We start from the raw sequence: 26,273 nt of genomic DNA, 5'->3' as shown, positions 1-26,273 counted from the left end.
GAAACCAAGGAATCAAAACCCAATTTATCAGGCATCGTCTATTTTTGCATTGGCGGATATGCAAATAAGTGAAAAACAATCCATTAATCGGGGGCAATTAGAGTCTGCGGCAAATGTCACTTTGATGTCCCCTGACCCCGGAGCCCGGTGGTGATATTAATCCGCATCCGGATTGCGGCAGTCGACAAGAAACACAGAGGACACACAAAAAACCGCTCCACATTTCAATTTGATGACCCGATGACCTCGCTCAGGCAGTGGGCGTGGCTGTATGTGGTCATTGTTTGCCACATCGAAGGGTTAAAGGCCTTAAAGGCAACTGTCAAGGCCTTATCACTGGGAAGGGGAGGGAAAGACCACAGCGTTTTAAAGGACACAGCATCCCTTTGTGGCTTCTAAGCCTTACAAATTTAATATTAAGATGTTTAACCCAAAAAAGCGCCACAGATGTGTGGTAGCAGTGCACAAAAAATCCACAAAAAATGGTCACAAATAAATTAGCAAATAAATAACAAGTTGCTGGGGACAGCCTTTTGTGGCGCTGGTCTGAGGACTTCTGGAGATTTTTGGAAGGCACTGGTGAACTCTGACCCTCCAGGTATGTTTTGTTGTCTGGTGCGTGATAAGCACTCGAGAATGTCCCTGCCGGGCAAGCAATTTTAGCAATGGAAGGACTCTCCTCACACAGATACACACTCACACCCGGACAATTTGTCAGTGTCCTGCGGAACACACATATCGCCGAAAACTAATTTCATCAAATGCGACTTGCTGGCCTCAATAAATTGAATGCTGATGGGAAGCAAATCTGGCCAAAATGTGAGTCAAATGGCTTACCTGAACATTGAATAAGAGGGTTTTGTTTGTTTGGAAATTCCATTTGGGATTAATTGAATATATTTTTATCAAAACAATATGATACTGTATGTGTTGTTTAAAAAATATAATCCATAAATTATATTTCACATAAATGATTATGCCTTTCCCATTCGACAGATATGATATTAAGTGATATGATTTAAATGGTTAAATTTATTTTGTATCTGCAGCTCCTAGGTTCCTGGTTAAATTTATTTTGTATCTGCAGCTCCTAGGTGCCTTCATCTTTGATGATTGATTTTATGGGAACTGATTTTAAACCTTTTAATTTTATGAATTATATGCTTTTACCAACTCTGGTCAATCTTTTTTTCTGTTGACCATCTGTGACCAATCCACGCTGCTCGAAAGTAGGATACATCCACAAATGTTTCCACTTCCACGCATACATAATTAAATCAAATATACACACGCCCACGCAGGTAGAAATACTGGCGGCACATATGTTACGCATACGCAGCGTTGAGCACTTAAAAATGCTGGTCACTGTGTGCTACGCAATTGCGTGGCTAAACCATAAATCACACTGCCTGCACAACGCCAACACCTGCCAACCCGAACGGGGGTGGTTTAAAGCGATTGGAATCGGTAGAAATGGCATATAGAATTTAGCCATCGGCACCGGGGGCCCTTGAGCAAATGCACTAATTTCCACCTTTGCCATGCATATTGATATATCAACTGAAAACTATCTGCGGGGAGGACAGTGTTTGTTGTTGTTTGCCCATAGCAGCGTCATTAGCATCAAAGTAAATTTACGTTTATAAATTAGCCCAAGGGCGAAACGAACTGAATGGCGGCCATAATTCAGCCAAATCATGTGAGCAGAGGCAGAGATGCTGAGACGATAGGTGAGATGGAGGTGGAGAGTGCAGGCGGGGAGTACAGGAAAAACCCAATGTATGCAAAATACTTCACCGTAATTCCTTTACCCACGATGCACTAAAAAAATGATGTTCAGACGCAAGTTATAGTTTCTTGTTGTAACCAAAAGTTTTAAGGCACACACTCAATCGTGATAGTTTATTACTTTTTATGTGTTATATACACAAAATATGTTTTATAAATCAATCAAAAAATTTCATGCTCAACTGAAAAAGATTTAAAAAATCTGTAGATATATGTATACAAACAGGGTGAGATTGAACTGTTTCTTAAAATGTTGTTTGCAATCTTTATAAAGATTATAAGAACTTAAATTCATTTTTTACAAAGAAAAATATAAATTAAATTCATTGAAATGGAAAAAAAATAAATGGATTATGCTATATTTAGTAGACAATCTTTTATTAGATCAACAGAACTCAAAGAAATCATTGGAAAACAAACTATCCAATGAAGTTACTAATACTTATAACCAATCCCACTGCTTAGCCTTCTTTTATTTTTGGAACTGGAGTGGAAAAGATAAGAAATGTGTATAAATAGTCAACGTAACTAATCAACAATAGTGAAAAGATACGTATGTATCTCTTCTGTATAAATTAAATCTATAAGATTGTATTCGCTCTATTTTTATAAGCATGGTGGCAGGCCAAAACTTTTCAGCACCCATTCGCAGCGCCCACCCATCGAGCAGTCGTGGCCGAGCGGTTAAGGCGTCTGACTAGAAATCAGATTCCCTCTGGGAGCGTAGGTTCGAATCCTACCGGCTGCGATGAGTATGAAATTTTTTTTTTGTGGTAACAATAATTTATGCCCAAGTTTTATTATATAAAATAAGCATCTATAAGTGTGCTGAGAACTCTGAGAAAGCAATAGATTTAATTATGCTCAAAATGTAATTAAATTAGTAAAATGTGAACTCTATTTCTATTTTGAAAATTTAATTGAAACTTTAATATTGACTTCCGGTTTCTTATTATAAAATTGTTGCTGAGTGTAGCTGGCTAGCTTATTCGCTGGCACAACTTATGCAAATTGCGACTCTTTGGCTTGGTCTTTGTCAAGCTAAGAAGTTGCATACCAGCGACTTGCTAGAGCTCATTGTTTCCCCCTTAGATGGACTACATAATATATATGTATATAGGGAAATTGCATGTTTCACTGCAATGAAAACAAATCGCAAAATTACCATAATCAAAGCATAAAAGAGATTTCAGCTTTACTATTTTACTCACCCGCACAGCTTCCTCTTCCCAGCCTGTTGCCGGCTCTGAGTTTCCGACCAAAACAAAAGAAACGAACCTCTTTCCCTCTTTGGTACTTTCGTTTTGTTTTTTTGAAAGTTGCCGACCAAGTTTGCTCAACGAAATATTTTAAAGTAATTGGCCTCGTTTGTTGGCTGCCCGGGATGCGAGCTGCGAGAGCAAATTGAATTTCGAAACAGATCTATTTGAGTTTGGTAATTGGTGCGGGGCTCTCCTTCGAATTGTTTTTGACAAGTTTTAGCTTGTACTTTATTTTGGTCCTTCGTACTCGCACTCCGATCAATAGAAGAGCAGATGGGATGTGGCGCCGAAAAGAAGTGTCACAAATAAACGCTAAAAATATATAGCATTTGTTCTACGAGTCACTAAGTTAGAATGGGAATATATTGGGTGATATAATTCCGATTTCCAAGTGTAATACCTCTATGAGTCTGTGTTTGAATTCTCTAACAGTCTGCATTTAAATATTTATTTTATGGGAGGGTCAACATTTTGACCCATTTTCATGTTGGATTTTTTTTTGCATTTCCAATGGGGTTAGTATGGGGACTCAAAATTGCACTTCTTGAACTCATAACTCGGGTAATATAATTCCGATTTCCAAGTGTGATGCCTCTATGAGTTTGTGCTTGAATTCTCTAACAGTCTGCATTTAAATATTTATTTTATGGGAGGGTCAACATTTTGACCCATTTTCATGTTGGATTTTTTTTGCATTTCCAATGGGGTTAGTATGGGGACTCAAAATTGCACTTCTTGAATTCATAACTCGGGTAATATAATTCCGATTTCCAAGTGTGATACCTCTATGAGTTTGTGCTTGAATTCTCTAACAGTCTGCATTTAAATATTTATTTTATAGAAGGGTCATAATTTTGACCCATTTTCATGTTGGATTTTTTTTGCATTTCCTATGGGTTTTAGTATGGGGACTCAAAATTGCACTTCTAGATCTCATTACTTGTGTAATATAATTCCGATTTCCAAGTGTGATACCTCTATGAGTTTGTACTTGAATTCTCTAACAGTCTGCATTTAAATATTTATTTTATGGGAGGGTCAAAATTTTGACCCATTTTCATGTTGGATTTTTTTTGCATTTCCTATGGGTTTTAGTATGGGGACTCAAAATTGCACTTCTAGATCTCATTACTTGTGTAATATAATTCCGATTTCCAAGTGTGATACCTCTATGAGTTTGTACTTGAATTCTCTAACAGTCTGCATTTAAATATTTATTTTATGGGAGGGTCAAAATTTTGACCCATTTTCATGTTCGATTTTTTTTGTATTTTTAATGGGTTTTAGTATGGGGACTCAAAATTGCACTTCTTGAACTCATAACTCGGGTAATATAATTCCGATTTCCAAGTGTGATACCTCTATGAGTTTGTGCTTGAATTCTCTAATATTGTGCATTTAAATATTTGTTTTATGGGAGGGTCAAAATTTTAACCCATTTTCATATTGGATTTTTTTTGCATTTCCAATGGGTTTCAGTATGGGGACCCAAAACTGCACTTCTAGATCTCATAACTTGTGTAATATAATTCCGATTTCCAAGTGTGATGCCTCTATGAGTTTGTGCTTGAATTCTCTAGTAGTCTGCATTTAAATATTTATTTCATGGGAGTGTCAAAATTTTGACCCATTTTCATGTTCGATTTTTTTTGTATTTTTAATGGGTTTTAGTATGGGGACTCAAAATTGCACTTCTTGAACTCATAACTCGGGTAATATAATTCCGATTTCCAAGTGTGGTGCCTCTATGAGTTTGTGCTTGAATTCTCTAGTAGTCTGCATTTAAATATTTATTTCATGGGAGTGTCAAAATTTTGACCCATTTTCATGTTGGATTTTTTTTGTATTTCCTATGGGTTTTAGTATGGGGACTCAAAATTGCACTTCTAGATCTCATTACTTGTGTAATATAATTCCGATTTCCAAGTGTGATACCTCTATGAGTTTGTACTTGAATTCTCTAACAGTCTGCATTTAAATATTTATTTTATGGGAGGGTCAAAATTTTGACCCATTTTCATGTTCGATTTTTTTTGTATTTTTAATGGGTTTTAGTATGGGGACTCAAAATTGCACTTCTTGAACTCATAACTCGGGTAATATAATTCCGATTTCCAAGTGTGATGCCTCTATGAGTTTGTGCTTGAATTCTCTAACAGTCTGCATTTAAATATTTATTTTATGGGAGGGTCAAAATTTTGACCCATTTTCATGTTCGATTTTTTTTGTATTTTTAATGGGTTTTAGTATGGGGACCCAAAACTGCACTTCTAGATCTCATTACTTGTGTAATATAATTCCGATTTCCAAGTGTGATACCTCTATGAGTTTGTTTTTTTTTAGAGTGGGAACCCTAAGCTGCACTTCTAAATTCTATAACTTCTTTTATCGGAATCCTATTACCTGGGATACCTCAACGAATTTATCTTTGTGTTCTGTAATAGTTTCAATTACAATGCTTCGTTTATGTAGAGTTCAAAATTTTAGTCTATTTTCATGTTTTGTCAGATATTTTGTATCTCATTATTATTTTATTAAAATTTCAAATAAATAATAGAATACTATTCCAAAAAGCTCCCTAAAAGTTTTTACTTTACATTTTTCTTAAAAGGTTTTTGACTTTGCTAAACACAAGCTTTTATAAAATCGTGAACAAATTGAAAGTGTATTTTGAAACACCATTGTGTAGTTTTGTTTGTTTTCTTTATTTCTCTTTTATAAAGTTACTAAAGTACAAAAATTTGCTGCTAAAAAATAGGTTTACAATTTGGTTGCTAATTTACAAGAGGCCTACGGAAAATAAAATGTTGAACTGGAAGACAACAATTGATTGGACACATAAGTACAATACATACTAAAAGACTATGGACGTAAGATATGGAACCAACTAGGAACACACAAATGTTACGAGACAAGACGAGACACTATCTACTGAATCTAGGACAATTATTGCTCTCCAGTTTTCAAATCAAGGGAGGTGGGTTCACAAATTCGATTGGGTTCCCCCCGCTCCGTCGATCTACCACGCCCACTTGGGGGAGACCTTGTCAAAGTTCCACTCATCCGGATGTCCCTCGTGGCCGCCGCCCTCCTCCACGGGACTCATTTTGGACCACTTGAAGGGTCCACTGCCAATCTTTCGCATGGCAATGGCCCTCATATCGTTCCGCACCGGTCGCCGTTCCGTAATGAGTTCCATTTCCGCTAGGCGACTATCTGCGTCCTCGATGCTCACGCTGAGTCGTTCATCTCCCATGGAGGAGGCGTGTGGAGCACCACCAGTGCCATCACCATTCTGCCCCGTCTCATCCTCCAGAGCCCTGGGCTGGACGTGTTGGAATCGCAGGAAGACTGGACCCGCAAAGGCATGGAAATCGGTAATTCCCAGACGGGCATTGTAGGAGAACAATTTCAGATCTATGTTGCCATAGGCAATCGACTCCTGGCTGCCCAGCAGATCCCCGCGGAAGCCATGGGCACGCAGATACTTGTCCACCGCCGCCAAACTAGTCAGCTCCTCCTCATCGGCCACCGACAGCTGTTGATCCTCGCTGTAGTTCACGCCGCTCAGCTCCAGGACCTTCTTGAAGTACGGCACTCCGTTGGCCAGCCACGATGAGTTGCCGGCCACCAGGAACTCCTGGGTCACATCCTTCTGGGTCATCAGTCCAGGCAGCTGCTCCGAGATCCACACCATGTCCTTCAGCTGATCGTGACGCTGTTGGATGGCCGTTCTATCCTTCTCGTTCACCGTCACCGCAGCATCGTCATGCTTGTCATCGCCCTCGAGGACATTGTACAGATTGTCCTGCACCTTCATCTTGTTCAGATCCACGGTGATCCACTGCTTGGCTCCGGTGAATGGGTGCCTGGTCATGGCACTGGCCCAGGTCTGTCGACTCTGGGATATCCGATTGGCAGCCATGACACGAGCCACCAGGGGCACCATCTTCTTGGGATCCACAGCCTTCCACAGTTGTAGGTTCTCGTTCTTGATGCCAACACCTCCCACAATGGCATGTAGATGACGACCCTTGATGGTGTAGAAATCATCGGTGGATCCCAGGATGCCAGGATAGCCCGTGAAGGTAATATCCACTCCGGGCACCGTGTTGCTCCTTAGCTTGGGCGAGAAGTGGTAGTGGAACTTGTAGCGCTTCTGGATCCTCAACATCGACGAGTAGCTTCCTGCCGTACTGTGACCGAAGAGCAGTTGAAGCGCCTGTGGCGACTCCTCCTGCTGGACAATCTTCGTCAGCATGGAGGCACTCGGCAGGAAGAAGTTCTTGGGCTGATCCGTAACCGACTCCTCCGAGTGTTCCGTATTATTGGGCAGCACATAGTTCTCGTAGTAGATCTTCAGATCCTGGATATCGGCGGCGGCGTTCATAAGCAGGAAATCGGAAAATGGTATCTCCTCCTCCAAATCGGAACGAGCCCGTGATGCTCCGCGCTTGTAGCCCGTCTCCAGTCCCTCCAACTGAGTGATGAACAAATGCAATTGATGCCAGTAGTGATCGTTTTCAGCCTTATCAGTCTGCCTCTTCAAGCGATGGTAGTTGTCGGTCAAGAGGTTCCGCAGCCAACCGCAGAACTTCTGGGTGCTCTCATCCCGCTCGCAGGAAGAGGAAATTGTGCTATAAGTTGGGAAAATCTCATTAAAATCGTGTGGGTTGTATACACCATATACAAGCGTACTTGGACCACTGATTGTAGATGTTCCTCCAGGTCAGCGAACCTTCGAGCATTCCAGCTGCATAGGCCTGCACCCAATCCGGGTAGGTTCGTTGCGTCTCCACCTCAATTTGGGCCCATCTGGAAAATGTTATCAATTAGAAACTGTATTTATTTTAAGTGTAAATTGATGTAACGCTCAGATATGAGTGCAGAATTTTAGAAATCCAAGTAAAGTGGAATTTTCTTTAAGCTTTTAAAAACATTTCTTTCATAAATAGCCGATTTCTCAATATCACGTTAAGGTTTTATTTTGTTATTTGTCAGATAAAGCTAGCATAATCTTCGATTGTTTGGGAAAACCAAGTTGTTTTTGCAATATAAATTACTTAATCAATACAAATTAAGAAAAGCTTTCTTTATTTTAACCGACAAAAATAGCTGGAACATAACCAAGTGGAGGGTTTCAAATCAGAACTTGAAAACATTATGAAATTCAGAAATCAGTTTACTTAACGAATATTTTGTAGAAAGCAGAAACAAGTTTTTAAAGTAAAAATAGACCCCTTACCCATTCTCATAAACCGAGTCCTTGTAGCAAATCCTGCCCACACCCGTGGGAATGTTGACCAGGTCGTTCTGCTGCTTCCAGTTTTCAATCTGGAAGCCGACCTGCTTGGTCCACAGAGCGGTGGCACAGTAGGTGCCATCGTACTCCGGCCGCTCCATGTACCCGATGAAGAAGGCTCCGATGACCAAGAGACCAGCACCGATGAGGATGTAGGTCCCTATCCGCGTTTTTTGCCACGATGCACCAACGACTTTCAACATTGTGCCGGCCGTCCTGAAGCTGCTACGATCCAAGCAAATAAGATGCTTTCCAAAAACGATCCAAGAATCACTAGTATTCCAATGTTCAGACTCTACTCGATTTAAGAGGGATTAACCCAAATAATTGTGGTCGGCACGAGCGGCGTAGGAGTGTCCAAGGCGGTGGGCAATCAGGTGGCCAGTGTGCAGGTGGTTCTCTGGCTGGGTGGTGAAGGTGCTGGAGGAGCAGGAGGTGCTGATCTCGGTGGCCACGCTGTCGAGCGCCTTGGCCGAGTGGTTCATGGGTGGTGCGCTGCTTTCAAGCAGAGATTCCAACGGTTTCCAGGTGGCTATATATCCGTAACTATTGACTTTAAGTGGTTTCGGTGGTTGGCGGTGGGTTTGTGGATTTCGGCTATGTCTTTTGAGGTTCAAGTTGTATCCCTAAAAAATATAGATACCCAATAGATGTATTAGAAACAGGCAAAACATGATCGTAAATCAATGCATATGACGTCTTGATGGAATGTTTATTTAGGCCATATAACAGCCATCCATCAGTGTAAATATTTACCCAATAACTAACGAAAATAAACATTTTCATAGATTTCTGTTTTCATTGCCTTTATTACTGCATGCTCATTAAATATTATAACCTATACCGGCATCCTCCAATCATTCGCCCTTGAACCATTTCCCATATTTACACACTTTCCCCCAAGATCCCAAAGTCCAAATGTTTACTTCACACTTTCGCTACATTCGGCAAAGGAAATTTCTTTTTTGCAAATCCCGAGAGTGGTAAACACATTTAAGCATTTGTAAAACTTATAAATTTCTTTTATGGCCCAAGTAGTACCCGGGTAGCCCAATTGCTTTATGGCTAGAACAGCAGCTGCGGAATTGGTTAGAGTGTGCTAAAAAAGATAAGCAGGTGCTCACCTGTTCTACAGGTCTGCTACAATAAAAATCTACATACTTAAATAATCCTCAAGATCGTAATGGAATGTGGAGGGTAGAACCAGCGGAAAACTTTCAATCAGTTTATTTAGCTTGTCCTGAGGCTTGTCCTTAGTTAATTAATAAACAACATTATGATTACAGAAACCAAATTGCCTTAGCATCTATAAATAATACGATTTCAAAGCCAATGCCAGCACATTGAAGATCTTTCACAATCCCTAATGTAAATTGGAAATTCTATTCGGAAATTCCAAGTTAAACCTGTACTAGTCGGGGGTAAACAATACTATTGTGTACATTTGGCACGTGGGAAAAAAATTCGAAATCGTATCAAAAGTATCCAAAATTGTGTTTTCTTTGCAAAATTTTTGAACAAATCTGCTTGGTATTAACATCAATCAGTCAGCAGGCTCATACAATTAAACATTCATATCGAATGCGTAGTTCTAGATTGTTTTCGCTGATTGTGATTAAAGGCATCTTATAATTCTATGGGTTTTTCGATTTAAACAAGATATATTCACGCGATTGAATTTATAATCATTACCTTTTGTTTCCCGGGTCCAGGAAGCTGCAATATCACAAGTCAACCCATTTGAAGAACTGCAAGAAATGGAATTAAATGTTTTGTTTAGTTCAGTGTTCGATTATATAAAATTAAAAGGCGCCTTTAACCTAAACATTTTCGCAGACAGTCGGTCAACGTTTTATTAATTCGTTTCTTTGTTTATTTATTCAATTGGTCGCACGTCTCATGATTTGTCTGATTTCTGCCGACTTATGGTAAGAAGTCTGGAGTGTCTTTGTTTGCTCTGGATTCGATGGGACAACGCTGAGCAGGCGCACGCGCTTATTATTGCTGGCTTATTTGTCATAAAATGTTGATGATTGCAATTACTGGATATACGATGTGATATATGATCGCTAAGTGACTGGTGGTCTCTTTTAAAGTAGCACAAGATCGTAATTGAGTTCTTAGAAATCCTAAGGGGGTTCACAATGACCTATCTATCAATAGCTTTTTCTTACTATAGGTGCCTATTGTCACAACCCTTAATCGCCTCAATTGCGATTAATAATCCTAAGACATACTGAGCACTTAATTGATATGTCATACGTTGGAGAGCTCTAATGAAGTCTGGGAGTTATGGCAAACAGTCATTAATATTAATGCTTGAAAATAGTGTCTTTTCCAAGTATTGAAATCGTAAAATTTCCACAGTCATTTAACTGAAATGCCAGTTTAACAACTAAGCTGCTTTGTAAAAACCATTTTATTAACCTGGTAACTGAAAGCAAATTAAAAAAAACATTTTTTAACTGAAGCAGTTCAACGCTCAATTAACTCTTAGTCACCTGTTTAGAAAGCTTTTAGTGAGGTAACAATTTCGGTTCTGTGACTAATCGATGGGCGTGAAGCTACAATCAATGATCTCAAGGCCCAGTGTAAACAATTGAATTGCAAATTATAAAAAAAAGTCAAACGTAGCATCGGAAATCTGTTCTTTTCACTCGACGCCATTTCATTTTGCTGTGAAAATAAACAGCCATCAAGATAAAGTGAAAAGAGTCAGCCTCAAGACATCAATCGTAGAATTAACTGAAATAAGTTTATACCCATCAACATATTAAAGGTAATCCATAACAAAAATTAATTGACTTGCCCTCATTGAAGGCTGCAGCCCTCAACGGGCATGTCAATATCTGTATATGTTATAAAGACAGATACAAAACTGACAAGTTCGGGGTAAACTTGAACTGACGCAAGGAATTAGCAGGAAAGCTAAAAACAAACTGGGGATCTAAAATAGCGCGGGTAGCATTAAAACGGGGAACGGTTGTCAGATCCCACTGACGTCTTTGCAGCTCATTTAGCCAACTTAACTCGATTAACGCCATTATCATTATCGCCGTGCAAACACAGTTGTTTTGTTTTTTAGATACATACTATATATGCGTATCCATACAAATCCCCCGTATGCGCTACTGAGCTAGATATAGTGACAATGTTTTCATAGCCCTGGCAAAATTATCATATGCATTTACAACCGTTTGTCAGTTGATCAATCACACTTTAGTCAGGGGTAAATAATTTACACAGGCCGGACCCAAATCGGGCTTAGCTTTTGCTGTCGCCAAGTGGAAAAATATTGATAAGATTGTCAGCATATTTATTAGTTCAATATTTAGATATGCATGTCTAGCTTTTGGCAGATTAAGAACGTAAGTTCAATCAGCTGAATTCTATATAGTTCAGTCAGATAAGATATCACACAAGTCTAGCCACAGCGAAATTTTTCCGTACTATAAAGGAAATTTACTAAGAAAAACATATATTTAAGAGCTGATGAAGATATTCTTCAATAATGAGAGTGCTAATTTCATTGGACCATAAAAAATATTACACTTTGCCAATAATAAAAACCCACATAGTTTTGAGAATTTATGAACTGGATAAACACATGAAATCGACCCACATAATCTTAATTTATTATTTGGTAAAAACCCGAATTTTTCCATAACTCATTAAAATAAGTCTTCCATATATCTTGAAGGGTACACAGTATAGCCAATTATTTTCTTGATGAATAATGATTTTCCATTGAAAACGGAAAGTTTCGATGGCTGGCCATAATTTCTATTGTTCATTCATTCAAAATATACAGACTAAGTAAACACTTGAAGGCAGTTTTGTTCTGTCTGCAAAACCTAAGTTATTCCACAAGAAATTCATAATCTTTCGTAGAATTGCGAACGCCACATGTGGCATTAGGTAGAATGAGGGGATCTCAAAACGTGCCACGTGATTTGTCCAGGAAATAATTTCAATATAGAGCGTATTGCTTACAAAGTTTATTCACTCCCCGCGGATGGTGGGAATCACTCAATGAATGCCCGCGAATCGTCAACTCTGCATAATTATTTCGGACGGGTGTACGCTTTTCATGGCATTCGGTTGAGGTGACGCGAAAACTGCTAACTTGGCCGATGCCACGCGTCGCCATCCAGTTGACAACGCCGCCGATTTTTATAAGCCCCATGTCCGAGTCGAAGGTCTGGAGTGAGGAGCGTGTAAACTGACGCCCGGGCAACTAAGTTGGCAGTCAGCAAGGAAAATGCGCCTGTTTTGTAATGCCAGACAGCGCCGCACTGCGGAAGGCATACACTGCACGCAGAATTATGCGAGATTAGTTTAGAAAAAGATACCAAAACTTATTTGAAATAGTTTTAAAATGGTCATCATGAAAATGGCTTGTAAATCAGGAATAGTTCACCAATGTCATTTTATTTTCTTTATCAAATAGTCATCTTAAGCTGGGATTTTGAAGAGTTCACAATTTACCATGGATTTTAAAATAATATAGGATCTTAATTTTTTTTTTACGCCTAACTTACATCCCTATCAATGTGTTTACAAAAAATATATTAATTTTTCTGCTTAAAAAAATCTATTAAATCTAACGTTTTCCGCTTTTCTAAACCCTTTCCCTGTAGTGCAGATACTTTATCTTTTGTGGGGACTGCACATTTTCGGATTGGAGCCCTTGTCGAGTGTTTAGACTACTGACAGACAGACAAAACTCGAAGCGCCGCGTCGCGACGTCTGCGACTGGGGGATCTGGAGATCCGGACAGAATTTCTATTATCCACACGTGGACGGGACAAGTTATTTAATATGAGTACGAGGGAATTTATTGGGAGCGTCTGGGCGAGTGTTAAGACCCAAAAGGCGTAGTACCCCCATTAGACGCCGCCGAGTTCACTCATCCCAGCTGATCCGATCCAAAACGTTCCAATCGAATGATAATCGAGATGCTAACCACTCACACAGCTAATCGCAAGTGAGTTGTGAATGATACGATCGGTCTGCTGATTTATTCAGATTAAATAAGGCAACAAGTGTGCATATATATTTGTTTAGGGGCTGGTGCGGGAAATTCTTATTTAGTATATGCTAATAAGTGGGAAATGAGTTCGGCATAGAATAGAATGTTCATAATTTGCAAACGATTTGAATGCATGAATAAGAGCCCTATCAGAGTCCCCGTGATTTTCTTTGCACTGCGAGTTCCCAGGCAAATAAGCAAATGATATAACTTCCTGTAGGTATTACGCCCTTTTGTAAGGTTTGACTTTACGTAAGATCCTCATTATTTGGCTGTTCAATTTTGTATACTTGTTACGGGAGTTTTGTTGGATTTGTTTTGTTGTTCAAATTATAAAATATTTTCTTTTGTTGAATTTTCCTCTTTCTGTGTTATTGTTCAAATGTCAATGGCACAACAAGCCAAGAATTAAATTTAATTTTGAGAGCTTTTGGGAACTAAACAGTTCAGTTACTCTGATGCAACAGAAACCGGTTATTTCAAAGAATCCCGCCGATGATAAGTTCGTTTACCCCTTTCGATAAGTCACTTACCAAAATCTATTTTGCCTTTAAATTAACTGCAATTATCTGGAAATACGAGGGGACTGCGACTTAATATGTGTTAAAATTGTTTATATGCCGCGTAAACCGGAAAAATCTGCACCGAATAAGTATCTTGAAGATACAGCGGAATCTCCTTTGCGTCAATCTGTTGGCCCGATCGCCCTGTTTCTGTTGGGATCGTGCGAATGCCTTGACGTTGCCACCGAAACTGGCGCTGCTTTTTCGACACTCGGCTTTTTGTCTTTCGGCTCTCGGGTTTTTCTAGCCCCTCGGCGAAGGCGGGAAAACCGTGCGAAATTTTCATACCCGCTAGCCGAAAAGTTCACGGGTATGTGGTATATTTTGCGATGGTGTGCATTTTGTATCCTATTTGATAAGTTGGAAAATTTACCGCCATCATCTTAAGTAAATAGTTTAGTAAGATATCATTGTGATACAAAATGTGGATATATGACAATATTTTTTCACATATTGGTCTTAATATTGAATGGAAAATACAGTAAATACACATAAAGAAATATATGTTTTTTTTTCTCAGCGTCTTCAGCTGTTTTATTTTAATATTGAACATATATTTGATGATGACAAGAATTCCGCAATATGGATGCAGAGTAAAACCCATAAAAAAAATTAGGAAATTCTGCGAACTGGGTATTTGTTAGTTGGGAAAATACGTTTTCGAGCGGTGTTCGTCTTTCAGCATTCAAAAGTTCTATTGAACTTGGCCGCCATTTTAGAGGAAGGGGTTCGTTTTGGCTATTCTTCGGACTGACAGGTGTTATATGCGCTTTACAAACAGCCATTCGGTTATCTCAGCCGAAGAAGTGCAGCAATCGGGGGTCGCAGAACGTGAGGTCTTGGGGTTAACTCGGCCAGGTCTCTGTTGGTCAGATTTGTTTATGGCCTTTATGGCTGATTTATTTGCGCATCGTGCACTTGTCCATGCAAACTGCTAACTGACAGGCAATCGTGTTTCCGCTTGGCTACAGTTTTACAATTGAAATTGGCATTTAATTGAGCCGCCTTTCAGTGCGCAGTTGAAAATGGCTTTCCCATGAAAATTGTGGGGCACTCTGCCTTCTCTCTTTCACTGGCTGCCTGTGTCCCTCTCTGAACTTTCTAGTGCATTTCACTTTCTTCGCTCAGCAAATTGATAAGAGTCAGCTTTTTGGGGTCAATCAAAAACTCTTGGGGGCCTGCTCTCAATTGAAATGAATTGAAATGGCGACAAGTTTGCTCAACATGAAACAAAAAACACACAGGCATTTACATAACTAGAGGGTAAATCGAATGGCGGGGATAACCTTGATTAATCTCTATCTCTTCGTATTTGTCTACACAATTTCACTGACAATTGTCGGTCAATATCAAAGCTCTTGGCGATCGGTTTATAAGAAATAAAGGAAGACTTAGAAGAGTCTAAAGAGCCTGCTTATTCTTCCCCCTATTCAGACTGATTCATCTCCCTGCTTTCCTGTTCTTCTTCTTTTACTGTCTGCATTCCATGGGGAACTCATATATGTACAGTGCAACTTCTATAAATCTTTTTAGGAATCTAATGAAATATTTTACTAAGATCACCAAGATTACGAAGAACACAAAATAAAACTCAAGATCAAAATGTTGTAACAATAAATCCCAAACAAAAAATAAATTCCTAACTATTTTTAATAATATTTTAAAAAATTTAAATATATTTCAAAAATAATGTTTTCTAAAAAAAGATATTTATTAAAGAAAATAACTCTTAGAGTAAAACGCCCATAAAAAACTTATCTGAAGATAATTTTTCTGCCCCCAGATCTTCTTATTTGCCTTCCCAGTTAGAGTTAGGGAATCCCTACTGTACTCCAAGCCTGTAAGGACAAGAACCTCAAGGATTTTGACCTCATTTGTCTGGGGCTGTGGGAATATGAGAACGTGAGCGGGGCAACTTCTCGGAACGACCTGCCCCTCTTGTTGCCTTAATAGTTTTTATTGCCTTTATTTGTTTGCTCAAGAAGAACAGACTTCGAGGAACATTCATTGAAAAGAGCCGCGCATGCTCAGTGGAACAGAGGCAAAACTTGTTGCTAGGCAGCAAAAATTGCCCCTGCCGTTGCGGGGATCGTTTTTTCTTCTTTTGAGGTAATTTGAGAAGTTTTATCTTGGTCTCTTTTTTGTGGAGTTTGTATTCTAGGCCATTGGCTTTTGAGGTTGAACTCTTACTTTTGTTTAAGCGAGCACAAGCGTACTTGCTCGCAAGGTTTTCATTTTGCGGAGGTTTACTTTGCAATGAACTTTTCAATAAACTCTGCCTGGCGGCCAAACTGAACTGCTCAGGGGTGAAGCTTGAACTAAACTGCCACAGATTTTGATATGTTTGGAGTCCTCGCATCTGATCTCGTGCAAAAATTGTTATCTGCGGGAGATAATGTGGATGTTTCGGCGGAAAAGGCACTAAAACGGTCGGACAATCTAGGTAAATACGTCAAGTACAAGATATTTTTGGATGCCCTATGTCTTACTTTTTATATGACATGTTTATTTGGCAAACTTCCACTAGAAGTTCAGCAAATACATCGTGTGGAGTACTGTTTACCGGGTCTTCACCCATGTCAACGATCTGCTCGACACTCATGTGATCTGCTACGACTCCGTTACGATTCAGATACTGAATGTATATATATATCTCAGAGTTGTTATTTAACGGATGACTCAACTTCAGAGTGAAGTCTGGCCGATAGCCGATAGCGAAGTCATTCACGGAACGTAATCAGTGGACTCGGAGAGACGACATGTGCTAAATATGGGCGAACCCATTGGTATTTCCCCCGTGAACTTAGATAAGAGTATTGGGCACAGGCGCATTAAAATCATTTCATAGGTTGATAAAAAAAAAACAGCCTTGGATTACTAAAGTTCCCCTAGAAATCTTGTTTCGCCAAATTCAAGGAGTACTTTCATGTAGTGAAACATTTAAATCAATGGCTAAAAAATAGTTAAAATTGTACTAAAAATGACACAAATTCTTTGAAATCGGCTGTTTAATGACGCCGTTTAATTTAATTTTAGAATTCTTAGAGGAAAATGTTGGAAATCATAAAAATGTGAAAGCATTTAACATTCCCCACAGAGCTTTGAAATATATTTATGATGTCTCAAACTATCTATTTATAACATAAATAGAGTAAAAAAAAGATATTTTAATTTTGAACTAATTTGGACCCTACAAGCCTATACAGATATTCCTTTTGAAGGATTCCATTCCCATGAAATGACACATTTGCGACAAAGACAACCCTGGTGGTTGAACAGAAGTCACTCAAAGGACAGCCACCCCTATTGCGCCTCATCTTTCGTTCCCCGGTCCCCAGATAGTCCCTGCCCATTGATTGGAAAAAACACCCAGTCAATCGCAATGTGTTGACCCTATTCTTGTCGGTAAACAGATATTGCGACGCGTTCCTGATTTTCGCCAGGGCATCTCGAGGTCAATAGCGATACAATGGCACTGTTTTGCCTAACAGTTAACACTTAACGCCCGAGTTCAGCAGTCTTCTGCCGATTCGGTTTCGGAATGGGATCGAGAGCGAGGACAACTCACCGGAAAATTGAAATGGCTCGTGACTCAGGCGAATTCCGCGCTGACAAGTGAGAGAAATTCGCTGGGGTTTCGAGATGATTGGGGGGCACTATTCGTTGGATCGCCGCTAAATTCAGCCACTGCGAAATATTGCTTTAACACGATTTTGCTATATAGTCACACAACGCTCTCGTGTTAATTATCCATGAAGGGCTACATTGGAAACGCACGGGGTAAGGTGTGTGTAACTTTTTCCGGATTTCACTCTCCGTTCGATGGGCTTATTGGCGGCTCTTGAGAACTACACACGCACGTTGGCTTCGATTAGGAAAGTCGCCTCACTTCAGATCATTGAAATGCCCGGGTCTATTGTTGCTATGCGGCTTGTTTGAAATATCAGCGGCAAGTAACTAATTATACAGCGTGGTCGACTATATGTAATGGGGCTGCTTTGAGTGGTTTATGGGAGAGTCTCTAGGAACGCGAGAACGTGGCGTTCTGAAAACTTTTCACTTTATTTAAACGGAGCGTCGGCCGATACTCTTTATTTCTCGAATGCGGTGCGTATTTTTAGCGTCGGCAATTGCACATCCAAGTGAGACTGAACAGATAGCAACGAAGTAAAAACTCGAGTTCAACACGAAACACAGATCGCAGGGAATAAAAGCAATTTTCCTTCCGTTTCGACGATGCGCAGCGGAGAGACTGATATTGTGGGCCTGAGGCCGCTGAGTTTTACGATCGCTCCGAATGGCTGGGGGTTTTCACTCGACTCGAAGAGGGCGGCTATCGGTTCGGTCTGTCCGCAGAAAGTACGAGTGCAACCACTCAACTAAACTAGGCTACAAAAATGGTTACTGTTCAATAAAAAAGAAGGATAGTTTTAATTAATAAATAAAAATCTGTAATAAATTTCGTGAGATAAAGTTTACTTTTATATTTATTTTCAGTTTTTTATTATAAAAAGTGCTGTTTTGATTATTACATGTGCGGGTTTTTTAGACAGCGAAAGGTAAGATTTGTAAATTTCTAAAGTCTAAAGTATTTCGGAGTTATTAAAGAAAGATCAAACTTATTGTTTTCATTACAAACCCTGCGAAATTTAAAAAACGAAAACAGCATTTTCAAATTTTATAGGACAAGTAAAGTTATGATAATAAGAACAGAAAGATCTTTATTATATTTAAAAAATTATCCATTAATATATTACTTGTTAAGTTAGAAATCAATTTTATAAAAATTTAAAGCACTAAATAAAATTTTAATTTTTTTCTTTTATTTACTTATTTTTTTCTAAAGTATTTGCAACAAATAATTTTTTCTATTTTCCCTGTAGCCCAGTGTTTGAGTGTTTTTCCCACTCATTTGGCAGCCGGTGTGTGAATAATCTCACCTTGCTCTCCCTGAATTTTACTCGGATCTCTGGGACCTGGCAACGGAATTCTCTTTTTTAACTTGGCAAATTGATTTCATGTGCATATGTAAATTGAACAGTTATTCGTGACGTCCACCGGCGATACCGCTGTGGGTTTTCGAGTGGAACTCCGCCCCCCAAAAGGCAGATCGCAACAAAGTGGGCAAACAAAACGTGCGGCGATAAGACCCTAGTGATACGACGGAAATGCCTCAGCCTGATTAATTTGGTACCCTAAAATGCGACAGGCGCGGAAATTGGCACAAAGTCGTGGAGAACTAGTAGGGAAGAGTACAGTTTGGGCTCGTTATCGCAGGTTTACCTGAACAAACAGTCGCATCCCCTGCAGGTGGAGTGAGTAATCCAGATCGAAATAACACCTGAACGGAAGGCAGTTCAACGAAACAATTGGCTGACAGTGGCAGCCAAGTAAAATAAAGAAGAAAGGATTTTAAATTTAAGAAAATATTATTTATCGGCCGATTGCGAAGCTTATATGCTTATAAAGTATTCCCTGTTTTCTCGTTCTTGGGTTTATTTTCAATCTTGATTACATTTTCGATTTCGGTTAGACTTAGGAACCTTTCTGAGGGTTGTTTTGAATCGAGACTTTGCCGCTCGATTTTCAGCTGGTTCCATAGTGTAGCGGTTATCACGTCTGCTTTACACGCAGAAGGTCTCCGGTTCGATCCCGGATGGAACCAGGAGGAAAGTAAATTTTTTGAAATAATTTTTTTAATATTAAAAAATTTTTTGTTAGCTTTACTTTTTGTTTTAAAACTCCTAAAATGGTTTACAGACGATCCAAGTGCTTGTTTAAGGTAATTTAAGAAAACGTAAAGGAACAACAATTATATTAAATTAAACATGTTTCACAATTTCTTTTTTGAAAATTTTTTAAAATATAAAACTAAGTTTTTTAAAATAGTATTAAATATTTATTTTAGGTGCAGTAAAAGTGAATAATAGTAGTTTTTGGTGTTTTGCTTACCATAAAAAAAATGTAGTTGTGTCTTAAAACCTTTTTAGAAATTAAAAAAAAGATTTTTTGGAAAAAAAAGACAAAAAATTGATTTCCTCCTGGTTCCATCCGGGATCGAACCGGAGACCTTCTGCGTGTAAAGCAGACGTGATAACCGCTACACTATGGAACCAGCTGTCTGAAGGCCGTCCAATTTTCAGTTTTGTTCAGAGAGGCGATGAATAACTATAGCAAGCTTTTCAGCTGCTCCATAAACTCCTTACTAAATCAATTGCTGTTTGTAAGTTTCAGCAAGCAATAAAATAAATCTAGCACCCCTTAATTAAATCTTTAAGGTTTTTCCATTTCAATAAAAACACTGCCATACTATCTGTGAGTATCATATATTTATTTAAAAGCCAAGAGCACATCAATAATACCTCATGTTTGTGCCTATTCGAGTAAAATCTTGTTTCTACTTAGTGATAAGCATTATAAAATAAATACAATTTAAAAATTAAAATTACAAACACAGTTGTAAATGTATTGCACCGTTGTTCAACCTAAAAAGTATGTCCTAAACAATAAATCAACAAAAACTAAGGTCTAACAAAAAGAAAATTCGCTGAGCAAATAAACTTGAGGCTGTAGAAAATCAGGATTAGCAGGAGAAGAAACCAAAACTGGACGCGCAGACCGCTGAGAAAATGCATTTGGTCTAGCAGTCGATTGCCCTTCCAAAACTCGCTTCAATATCGCCTGGCGGTTGTTGGTCTGGGAACGCCCGAGGTCCTTGGCCTGGCGGATTTGGAGCGCAGGGGATTGGACACTCCGTCGGTGTTGTAACTGAGATAGACATGAGAGAGATCCAGGAATTCGGGCTCCTTGCCACTGGTCTTATGGGCCGAGATGTGCTTCCTCATGTTGTTTCCCGTGTAGGCCACACATTTCAATTGCCACTCGCCGATGTCCTCGTTCCAGTGGGTATACTGATTTATCATCGATTGGTACTCCTTGGGCACATAGGAATTCAAGACCAACTCGCACAGGGCAAGTTCCCTGGACAGGCTCCTGATGTTCTCGTAGATGCCCTCCTTTTCGCGCTGGTGCTCCTGCTGCTGGTCAGCCAGCTCCGACTTTACACCCATCAGCATCTGCATTACACGATGGATCTTTTTGGTAATGCCAGTGCTGGCATCTTGGAGCGTGGAATACCTCTCCTCAATGTCAATCCTCTCTGTGGCCTTTTGCTGCAGGGTTTGCTTGAGTGCCTCCTCTGATTTCTCATGCTTCTCCAGCTCGGCGATGGATTGCTCCAGCAGCATCTCTTGAGTTTGGGCCTTCTCGAGGAGATTCTCGCCGCCCACAAGGATTTTTCCCTCTAGGGATACAAGTTTGTTACGAAGCGTTTCCTGCTCCGTCTTGGCATGCTCGATTTCCTTCTGATGCTCGTTCTTACGCTGAGCCAGTTCCTCCTTCTCCGCATCGGTTTTCTCCCGCTTCTTCTTTGGCTTCTTCTCCACGGCTTGGACGGTAGAAGACTCCATTTCGATCTCCAGGGGTGCCTCCAGTTCATCGTCAGCTGTATCCTCCTCTTCCTCAGAGCTAGGCGGCTCCTCCTCCAAGCTGCTGCCCTCCTCCAATTGCTTGCGCAGACGAGCAATCTCCTCCTGGAAGTGACGCAGCAAGGCATCCTTGGGTTCCTCATTGATGTGCATGCGATTCTGGATATTCTTAGCACGACTAGCATAGCGCAGAGTGGATATAGTTTCCATGTAGTTGCTATCCGCTGGACTGATGGTGGCGCACATCACGGTCTTGGAGTTACCTCCCAGCGAATCCTGCAACAGTCGCGTTAGTTTGGAGTTCCTGTATGGTATATGGGTGCTTTTCCCATCCACCAGAGCACTGATCACGTTTCCCAGCACCGAAAGCGAAAGATTGATCTTGGTGGCTTCTTTGAGGCGCTGTCCACTGGCTTGGGTCTTGGACTGCCTCTCGGAACCGGCAAGATCCACCAGCTGCAGCTTACCCATCCTCACATGCTGGACACCGCCTTCGCCCAGTTCACTCCGCTCCACAGTTATAGAGAAGATGGCATGGGATCTGGAGCTCTCCTCGTTCATTTTGGTGGCTCCCACAGCACGATTTTTATTACCCAATCGCATGATGTTCTCCAGATCATCGGCGTTGTGCACCACATAGCCGCTGAGGTCCTTGACAAAGACCCCTATATCGGGTCTCTCCTTGACCTCCAGACTCTTGCCCACATCCTTGCCCAGCAGATCCCGCACCTCCTCGTTATATATCTCCATGTAGCTGACACGCACCAGGAACTTCTGATTCTCCTTGGCCTTTGCGATGTGCCCAAAGATATGCGCAAACGCATTGGGAATTATGCCCTTTGTTTGTGGCGACTCCGGATTGCCGGACATGGTGTACGTTTTCCCGGTGCCCGTTTGTCCATAGGCCAGAATGGTGCCATTATAGCCCTCCAGTACCTTGTCCACAATCGGACGAGCGGTGTCCACATAGAGGTCCATTTGATTGGAGCCCCCGTCGAAGACATTATCGAAATAGTAGGTTTTCGGTGGTTCATTGGCCGTGGCATTGGGCTTTATCACCGTAATGGCCCGGTTGATCTTATCCACGGAAATCGCACTTAGCGCTCCGGCGGACAACTCACTTTTGTCCATGGGTCGGGTTCGCACCACCACACGCACATTCTCGATTTCGTCATCGAGCTGCGCCGTTGTCCCATTGTTTCCCTCGTCCTGCGGCATTATGATGTTGATCCTGGATTCGCCGGGTTATTTCCTTGTCCCGTGACTTCTGTTAACCACTTTTTGCGACGAACGCACTTAGTGGAAATCGATATAGGGGGTTTTTCCTCGCATTTGTTTATGCGTTGCTAGGTTTTTTTTTGCGAATGATTAAACGACGGGTAGTCAGCTGTTATCGATAAGTGGGGGAGTGCGAAAAACTGACGAGAGGGTTGCCAGATCAGCGAAAAAGGTGTTTATTGTCCTTAAATACTAAAAGGAAAATACCAAAGAACTGGGTTCAGAAATAATTTACCTGAGTTATAAAACAGTGCTTTAAAAATAAAAAATGTATAATATATGCATACATTTTATAATACTTTTTTCAAGAAACACAGAAATTGAATTTTTAAAGGCTCCAAAAGCGCAAATCTAATCTAATCTATTGCCCCCTAAAGTGCTACTACATTTTCTGAAGTTTTGCACAGCTGTTTTAAAATTTATTCTTATATCATCAAGTGGTTGGCAGAAATGCAGTAAATAACTGAAATCCAACAGGTGGTTCCAGTTGAATTTTTGATAAAGGTTTTAGATCGGTATAAAAAACAATTTCTTGGATAAATAAATAAATAAAATATAAATATGTTATAGATAACATAGAAATAATCAAATTAATAAAAAGAAAGTAATCAAATAAAATTACAATTTAAGAGCAATTAAAAATATGAATACATTTTAAAAAACAAAATATAAAATATTTTGTAAATAAATATGATGGTAAAAATACCAACTATCGCCGGATGAGCGAGTTCCCCCAAAGAGCGGGCGAGTAAACATCTGCCCACCACCTCCGCGAGAGAGTTCCGAGGAAGAGGAAGACGTTGTGCCAGTGGAACTAAAAGATTCGATTGGCGATTGGCTGCCCGCAGAGTTTCCTTACACGACCAGACGACGCAGAAATTACAACTCCGGCCACCATGGCAGCGACATTGCGAAGACTCCATGGCTTGAGAATGCTGAAATCCGCGCCAGCACTCAACCTGCAGCAGGTAAAAATCGGGAGCTACGAAGCCAAATTTTCCACAGTGCCGTCACTCAGCCCCTCGAAGAGGTCGTGTCGAATGGAGAAAAACATCAAATAATACGAATCCCTGGGATAAATTGCCAGGCCAAGTGGTCCGAGGCAAGCGGTACAGTGTATAACATCAGGGATCCCCAATCTTGTGGGTTCCGCACTGCAGAGATACGAACCGAACACCCCAATTATGTAACTCCGTGCAAAAATTCGTACTCTCCTTGGCCGACCGAGAGACTAAATCGCATCTTCTCTCCTTGCAGGCGAAGAACCTGTCCTCCGCCGGCAGCTGGGCCAGTGGCAACAAGAAGGTAAGTTTGCGAGTCAGGAATCCCAGATATTCCCCACTTGGCATTTCATAATACCCGAGCGGACCTAACCTCAAAACGCGTTTGCTTCTCGGTGACTGTGTGCGGGTGTGCGTGTGTGTTCGTGTGCGGCGAACAGCTGATCGGAGCCGTGGGAGCGATTACCGGCGGAGTGGGAGCCCTCATCTACGCCTTGGAGCAATCCGTGCAGGCCTCCGGCGGAGAGGTGCACGCCCACGCACAGGGCTGGAACCACAAGGGCCTCTTCGACGCCCTGGACCACCAGAGGTAAAGTATAGTGGGTGGACATCCTTGTTTATACTACCCTAAAGTCTGGAACTATGGATTTTTAGCTTCCGGGTTCCCTATAAATCCCTTTCCTAACCAAATTTTGATAGATTTCCTTTTGGAACATTTCTTTCAAAACAATAATAGTCTATTAAAAAACCCTGTTTTTCGATCTTAACATACCTATACTTAACATTCTTCCTAAATCGTTTTCAACTTTTACTGATAATAATTGATATAATAGTTGACAAAATCATAATGTATGCGTTCCTAAAAATATTTCTAGAATAAAGAATAATTCTTTAACTTGCTATAGCTACCCACTCCTACCCTTTATATCAGCTTTCTAATCAACTGATTAACTTAAATCGATTCTTCTTCTAGCGTGCGCCGTGGCTACGAGGTGTACAAGCAGGTGTGCTCCGCCTGCCACTCGATGCAATACATTGCCTACCGCAATCTGGTTGGTGTCAGCCACACCGAAGCCGAGGCCAAGGCTGAAGCCGAGCAGATCACGGTGAGTCTCTCATGGAATTCCGTAGTCTATAAATTAATCAATGGATTTTGTTATCCCCGCCGCAGGTCAGGGACGGTCCCGATGACACCGGTAACTACTACGATCGCCCCGGCAAGCTGTCGGACTACTTCCCGTCGCCCTATCCCAACGAGGAGGCGGCCCGTGCTGCCAACAACGGTGCCTATCCTCCGGATCTGAGCTACATCGTGTCGGCCCGCAAGGGCGGAGAGGATTACATCTTCTCCCTGCTGACTGGCTACCACGATGCTCCTGCCGGAGTGGTGCTGCGCGAGGGCCAGTACTTCAACCCGTACTTCCCGGGTGGTGCCATTTCCATGGCCCAGGTGTTGTACAACGAGGTGGGTAGTCTATCTTAAGAATAAACCTCTTTTTTTGCAATACTCGAAGAGATTTTTTGATTTTAAAAAATTTGCAAAGTAATCTGAATAGTAATCTAAAGTAATCTTTAATATCTTCTTATAATATTGAAAATTACTTTTTATTCTTAAAATTCAAAGTTTTTAAGGATTTTTTTTTAATCTTTCAAGATTCTTAAATTTATTTTTAAAAACTTGAATATTTTGTCATTTCTTTACTATTGTATCATAGAAAAAAAGCTTTAAAATGTAAAATCGAGGAAATATCTTTGAAGAGGAAAAAACAGAGTATAATATTAATGGTTGCCCCTCTTTTCAGGTCATTGAGTACGAGGACGGCACACCGCCAACGCAGAGCCAGCTGGCCAAGGACGTGGCCACTTTCCTGAAGTGGACCTCCGAGCCGGAGCACGATGACCGCAAGCAGCTGCTGATCAAGGTGATCGGCATCCTCGGCTTCCTGACCGTCATCTCGTATTACATTAAGCGACACAAGTGGTCGTCGCTCAAGTCGCGAAAGATCGTGTTCGTGCCCAAGGAGAAGTAGAATGTTTGAATTTGATTTTGATGGTGTGAAGAATTGCAGTGTTACCGCGGCTTTACCGACTAATAAAGATAAATCAATTTTAAGCAAACCCAAACACACACAAAAGATCAGCAACCACCAAGTCAATGTTCTCTCTCCACGAAGAAATAAACATAAAACCTATGCAATTTGCCAGAGCCAACCAATAGCGATCCAAATAAAACTAGCTAAATCCTGGTAATGCCCATACCAAACGAAGATCAGATCGGAAAACTCTATAAGAGGGGGACTAAAGCTAAAGAAACTACCAGAGCCTAGCAAAGTAAACGATGGAAAATACATATAACATTGATTGTGTATAGCAAGGATAATTCAATTATGTATTTAAAAAATAAACAATTGACAAATAAACGGAAGAGATTGTTGGAAAATCATTCCCAGAATAGGGGTATTCATAGGGCTTGGGAAAAATATATTAAAAACAATTTCTGAGTTTCGATTTATCACCATTTTTGAGATGAGGGTTTCTTTACCTACTGCTAATAATCCAT

The 26,273-nt window shown here is 40.5% G+C and overlaps 4 protein-coding genes and 3 non-coding genes across 7 annotated transcripts; 3 read left to right on the top strand and 4 right to left on the bottom strand.

Moving 5' to 3' along the window:
* The first annotated feature begins 2,454 nt into the window (after positions 1 to 2,454).
* Trnas-aga (transfer RNA serine (anticodon AGA)) lies at positions 2,455 to 2,536 on the top strand. Its single transcript has one exon. It is a non-coding gene; the product is annotated as a tRNA-Ser (tRNA).
* Positions 2,537 to 5,731: 3,195 nt separating this feature from the next.
* On the bottom strand, positions 5,732 to 8,555 carry LOC122817740 (putative phospholipase B-like lamina ancestor). Its single transcript, XM_044094927.2, has 3 exons — positions 8,296 to 8,555; positions 7,749 to 7,865; positions 5,732 to 7,687 (listed from the first exon to the last, which is right to left on the bottom strand). Exons 1-3 carry the CDS (start codon positions 8,553 to 8,555, stop codon positions 6,070 to 6,072), a joined length of 1,995 nt encoding a protein of 664 aa, XP_043950862.1. The 3' UTR covers positions 5,732 to 6,069.
* A 111-nt stretch (positions 8,556 to 8,666) lies between these two features.
* LOC108035408 (uncharacterized) lies at positions 8,667 to 18,205 on the bottom strand. The gene is made up of 3 exons (XM_017111028.3): positions 17,516 to 18,205; positions 10,045 to 10,100; positions 8,667 to 8,978 (listed from the first exon to the last, which is right to left on the bottom strand). The coding sequence occupies exon 3, from the start codon at positions 8,835 to 8,837 to the stop codon at positions 8,667 to 8,669; it is 171 nt and encodes a 56-aa protein (XP_016966517.2). The 5' UTR covers positions 8,838 to 8,978; positions 10,045 to 10,100; positions 17,516 to 18,205.
* A 1,334-nt stretch (positions 18,206 to 19,539) lies between these two features.
* Trnav-uac (transfer RNA valine (anticodon UAC)) lies at positions 19,540 to 19,612 on the top strand. Its single transcript has one exon. It is a non-coding gene; the product is annotated as a tRNA-Val (tRNA).
* A 377-nt stretch (positions 19,613 to 19,989) lies between these two features.
* Trnav-uac (transfer RNA valine (anticodon UAC)) lies at positions 19,990 to 20,062 on the bottom strand. Its single transcript has one exon. It is a non-coding gene; the product is annotated as a tRNA-Val (tRNA).
* Positions 20,063 to 20,256: 194 nt separating this feature from the next.
* On the bottom strand, positions 20,257 to 22,829 carry LOC108035525 (kinesin-like protein KIF3A). The gene has a single exon (XM_017111194.3). The coding sequence runs from the start codon at positions 22,650 to 22,652 to the stop codon at positions 20,619 to 20,621; it is 2,034 nt and encodes a 677-aa protein (XP_016966683.1). The 5' UTR covers positions 22,653 to 22,829; the 3' UTR covers positions 20,257 to 20,618.
* A 645-nt stretch (positions 22,830 to 23,474) lies between these two features.
* On the top strand, positions 23,475 to 26,156 carry LOC108035381 (cytochrome c1, heme protein, mitochondrial). Its single transcript, XM_017110987.3, has 6 exons — positions 23,475 to 23,680; positions 23,970 to 24,017; positions 24,154 to 24,302; positions 24,687 to 24,819; positions 24,885 to 25,178; positions 25,516 to 26,156. Exons 1-6 carry the CDS (start codon positions 23,609 to 23,611, stop codon positions 25,741 to 25,743), a joined length of 924 nt encoding a protein of 307 aa, XP_016966476.1. The 5' UTR covers positions 23,475 to 23,608; the 3' UTR covers positions 25,744 to 26,156.
* Positions 26,157 to 26,273: the final 117 nt, after the last annotated feature.

This window comes from Drosophila biarmipes, chromosome 3L, assembly GCF_025231255.1.
Source record: "Drosophila biarmipes strain raj3 chromosome 3L, RU_DBia_V1.1, whole genome shotgun sequence".
Classification (NCBI taxonomy): domain Eukaryota; kingdom Metazoa; phylum Arthropoda; class Insecta; order Diptera; family Drosophilidae; genus Drosophila; species Drosophila biarmipes.
This window is presented reverse-complemented; position numbering and strand designations above follow the sequence as displayed.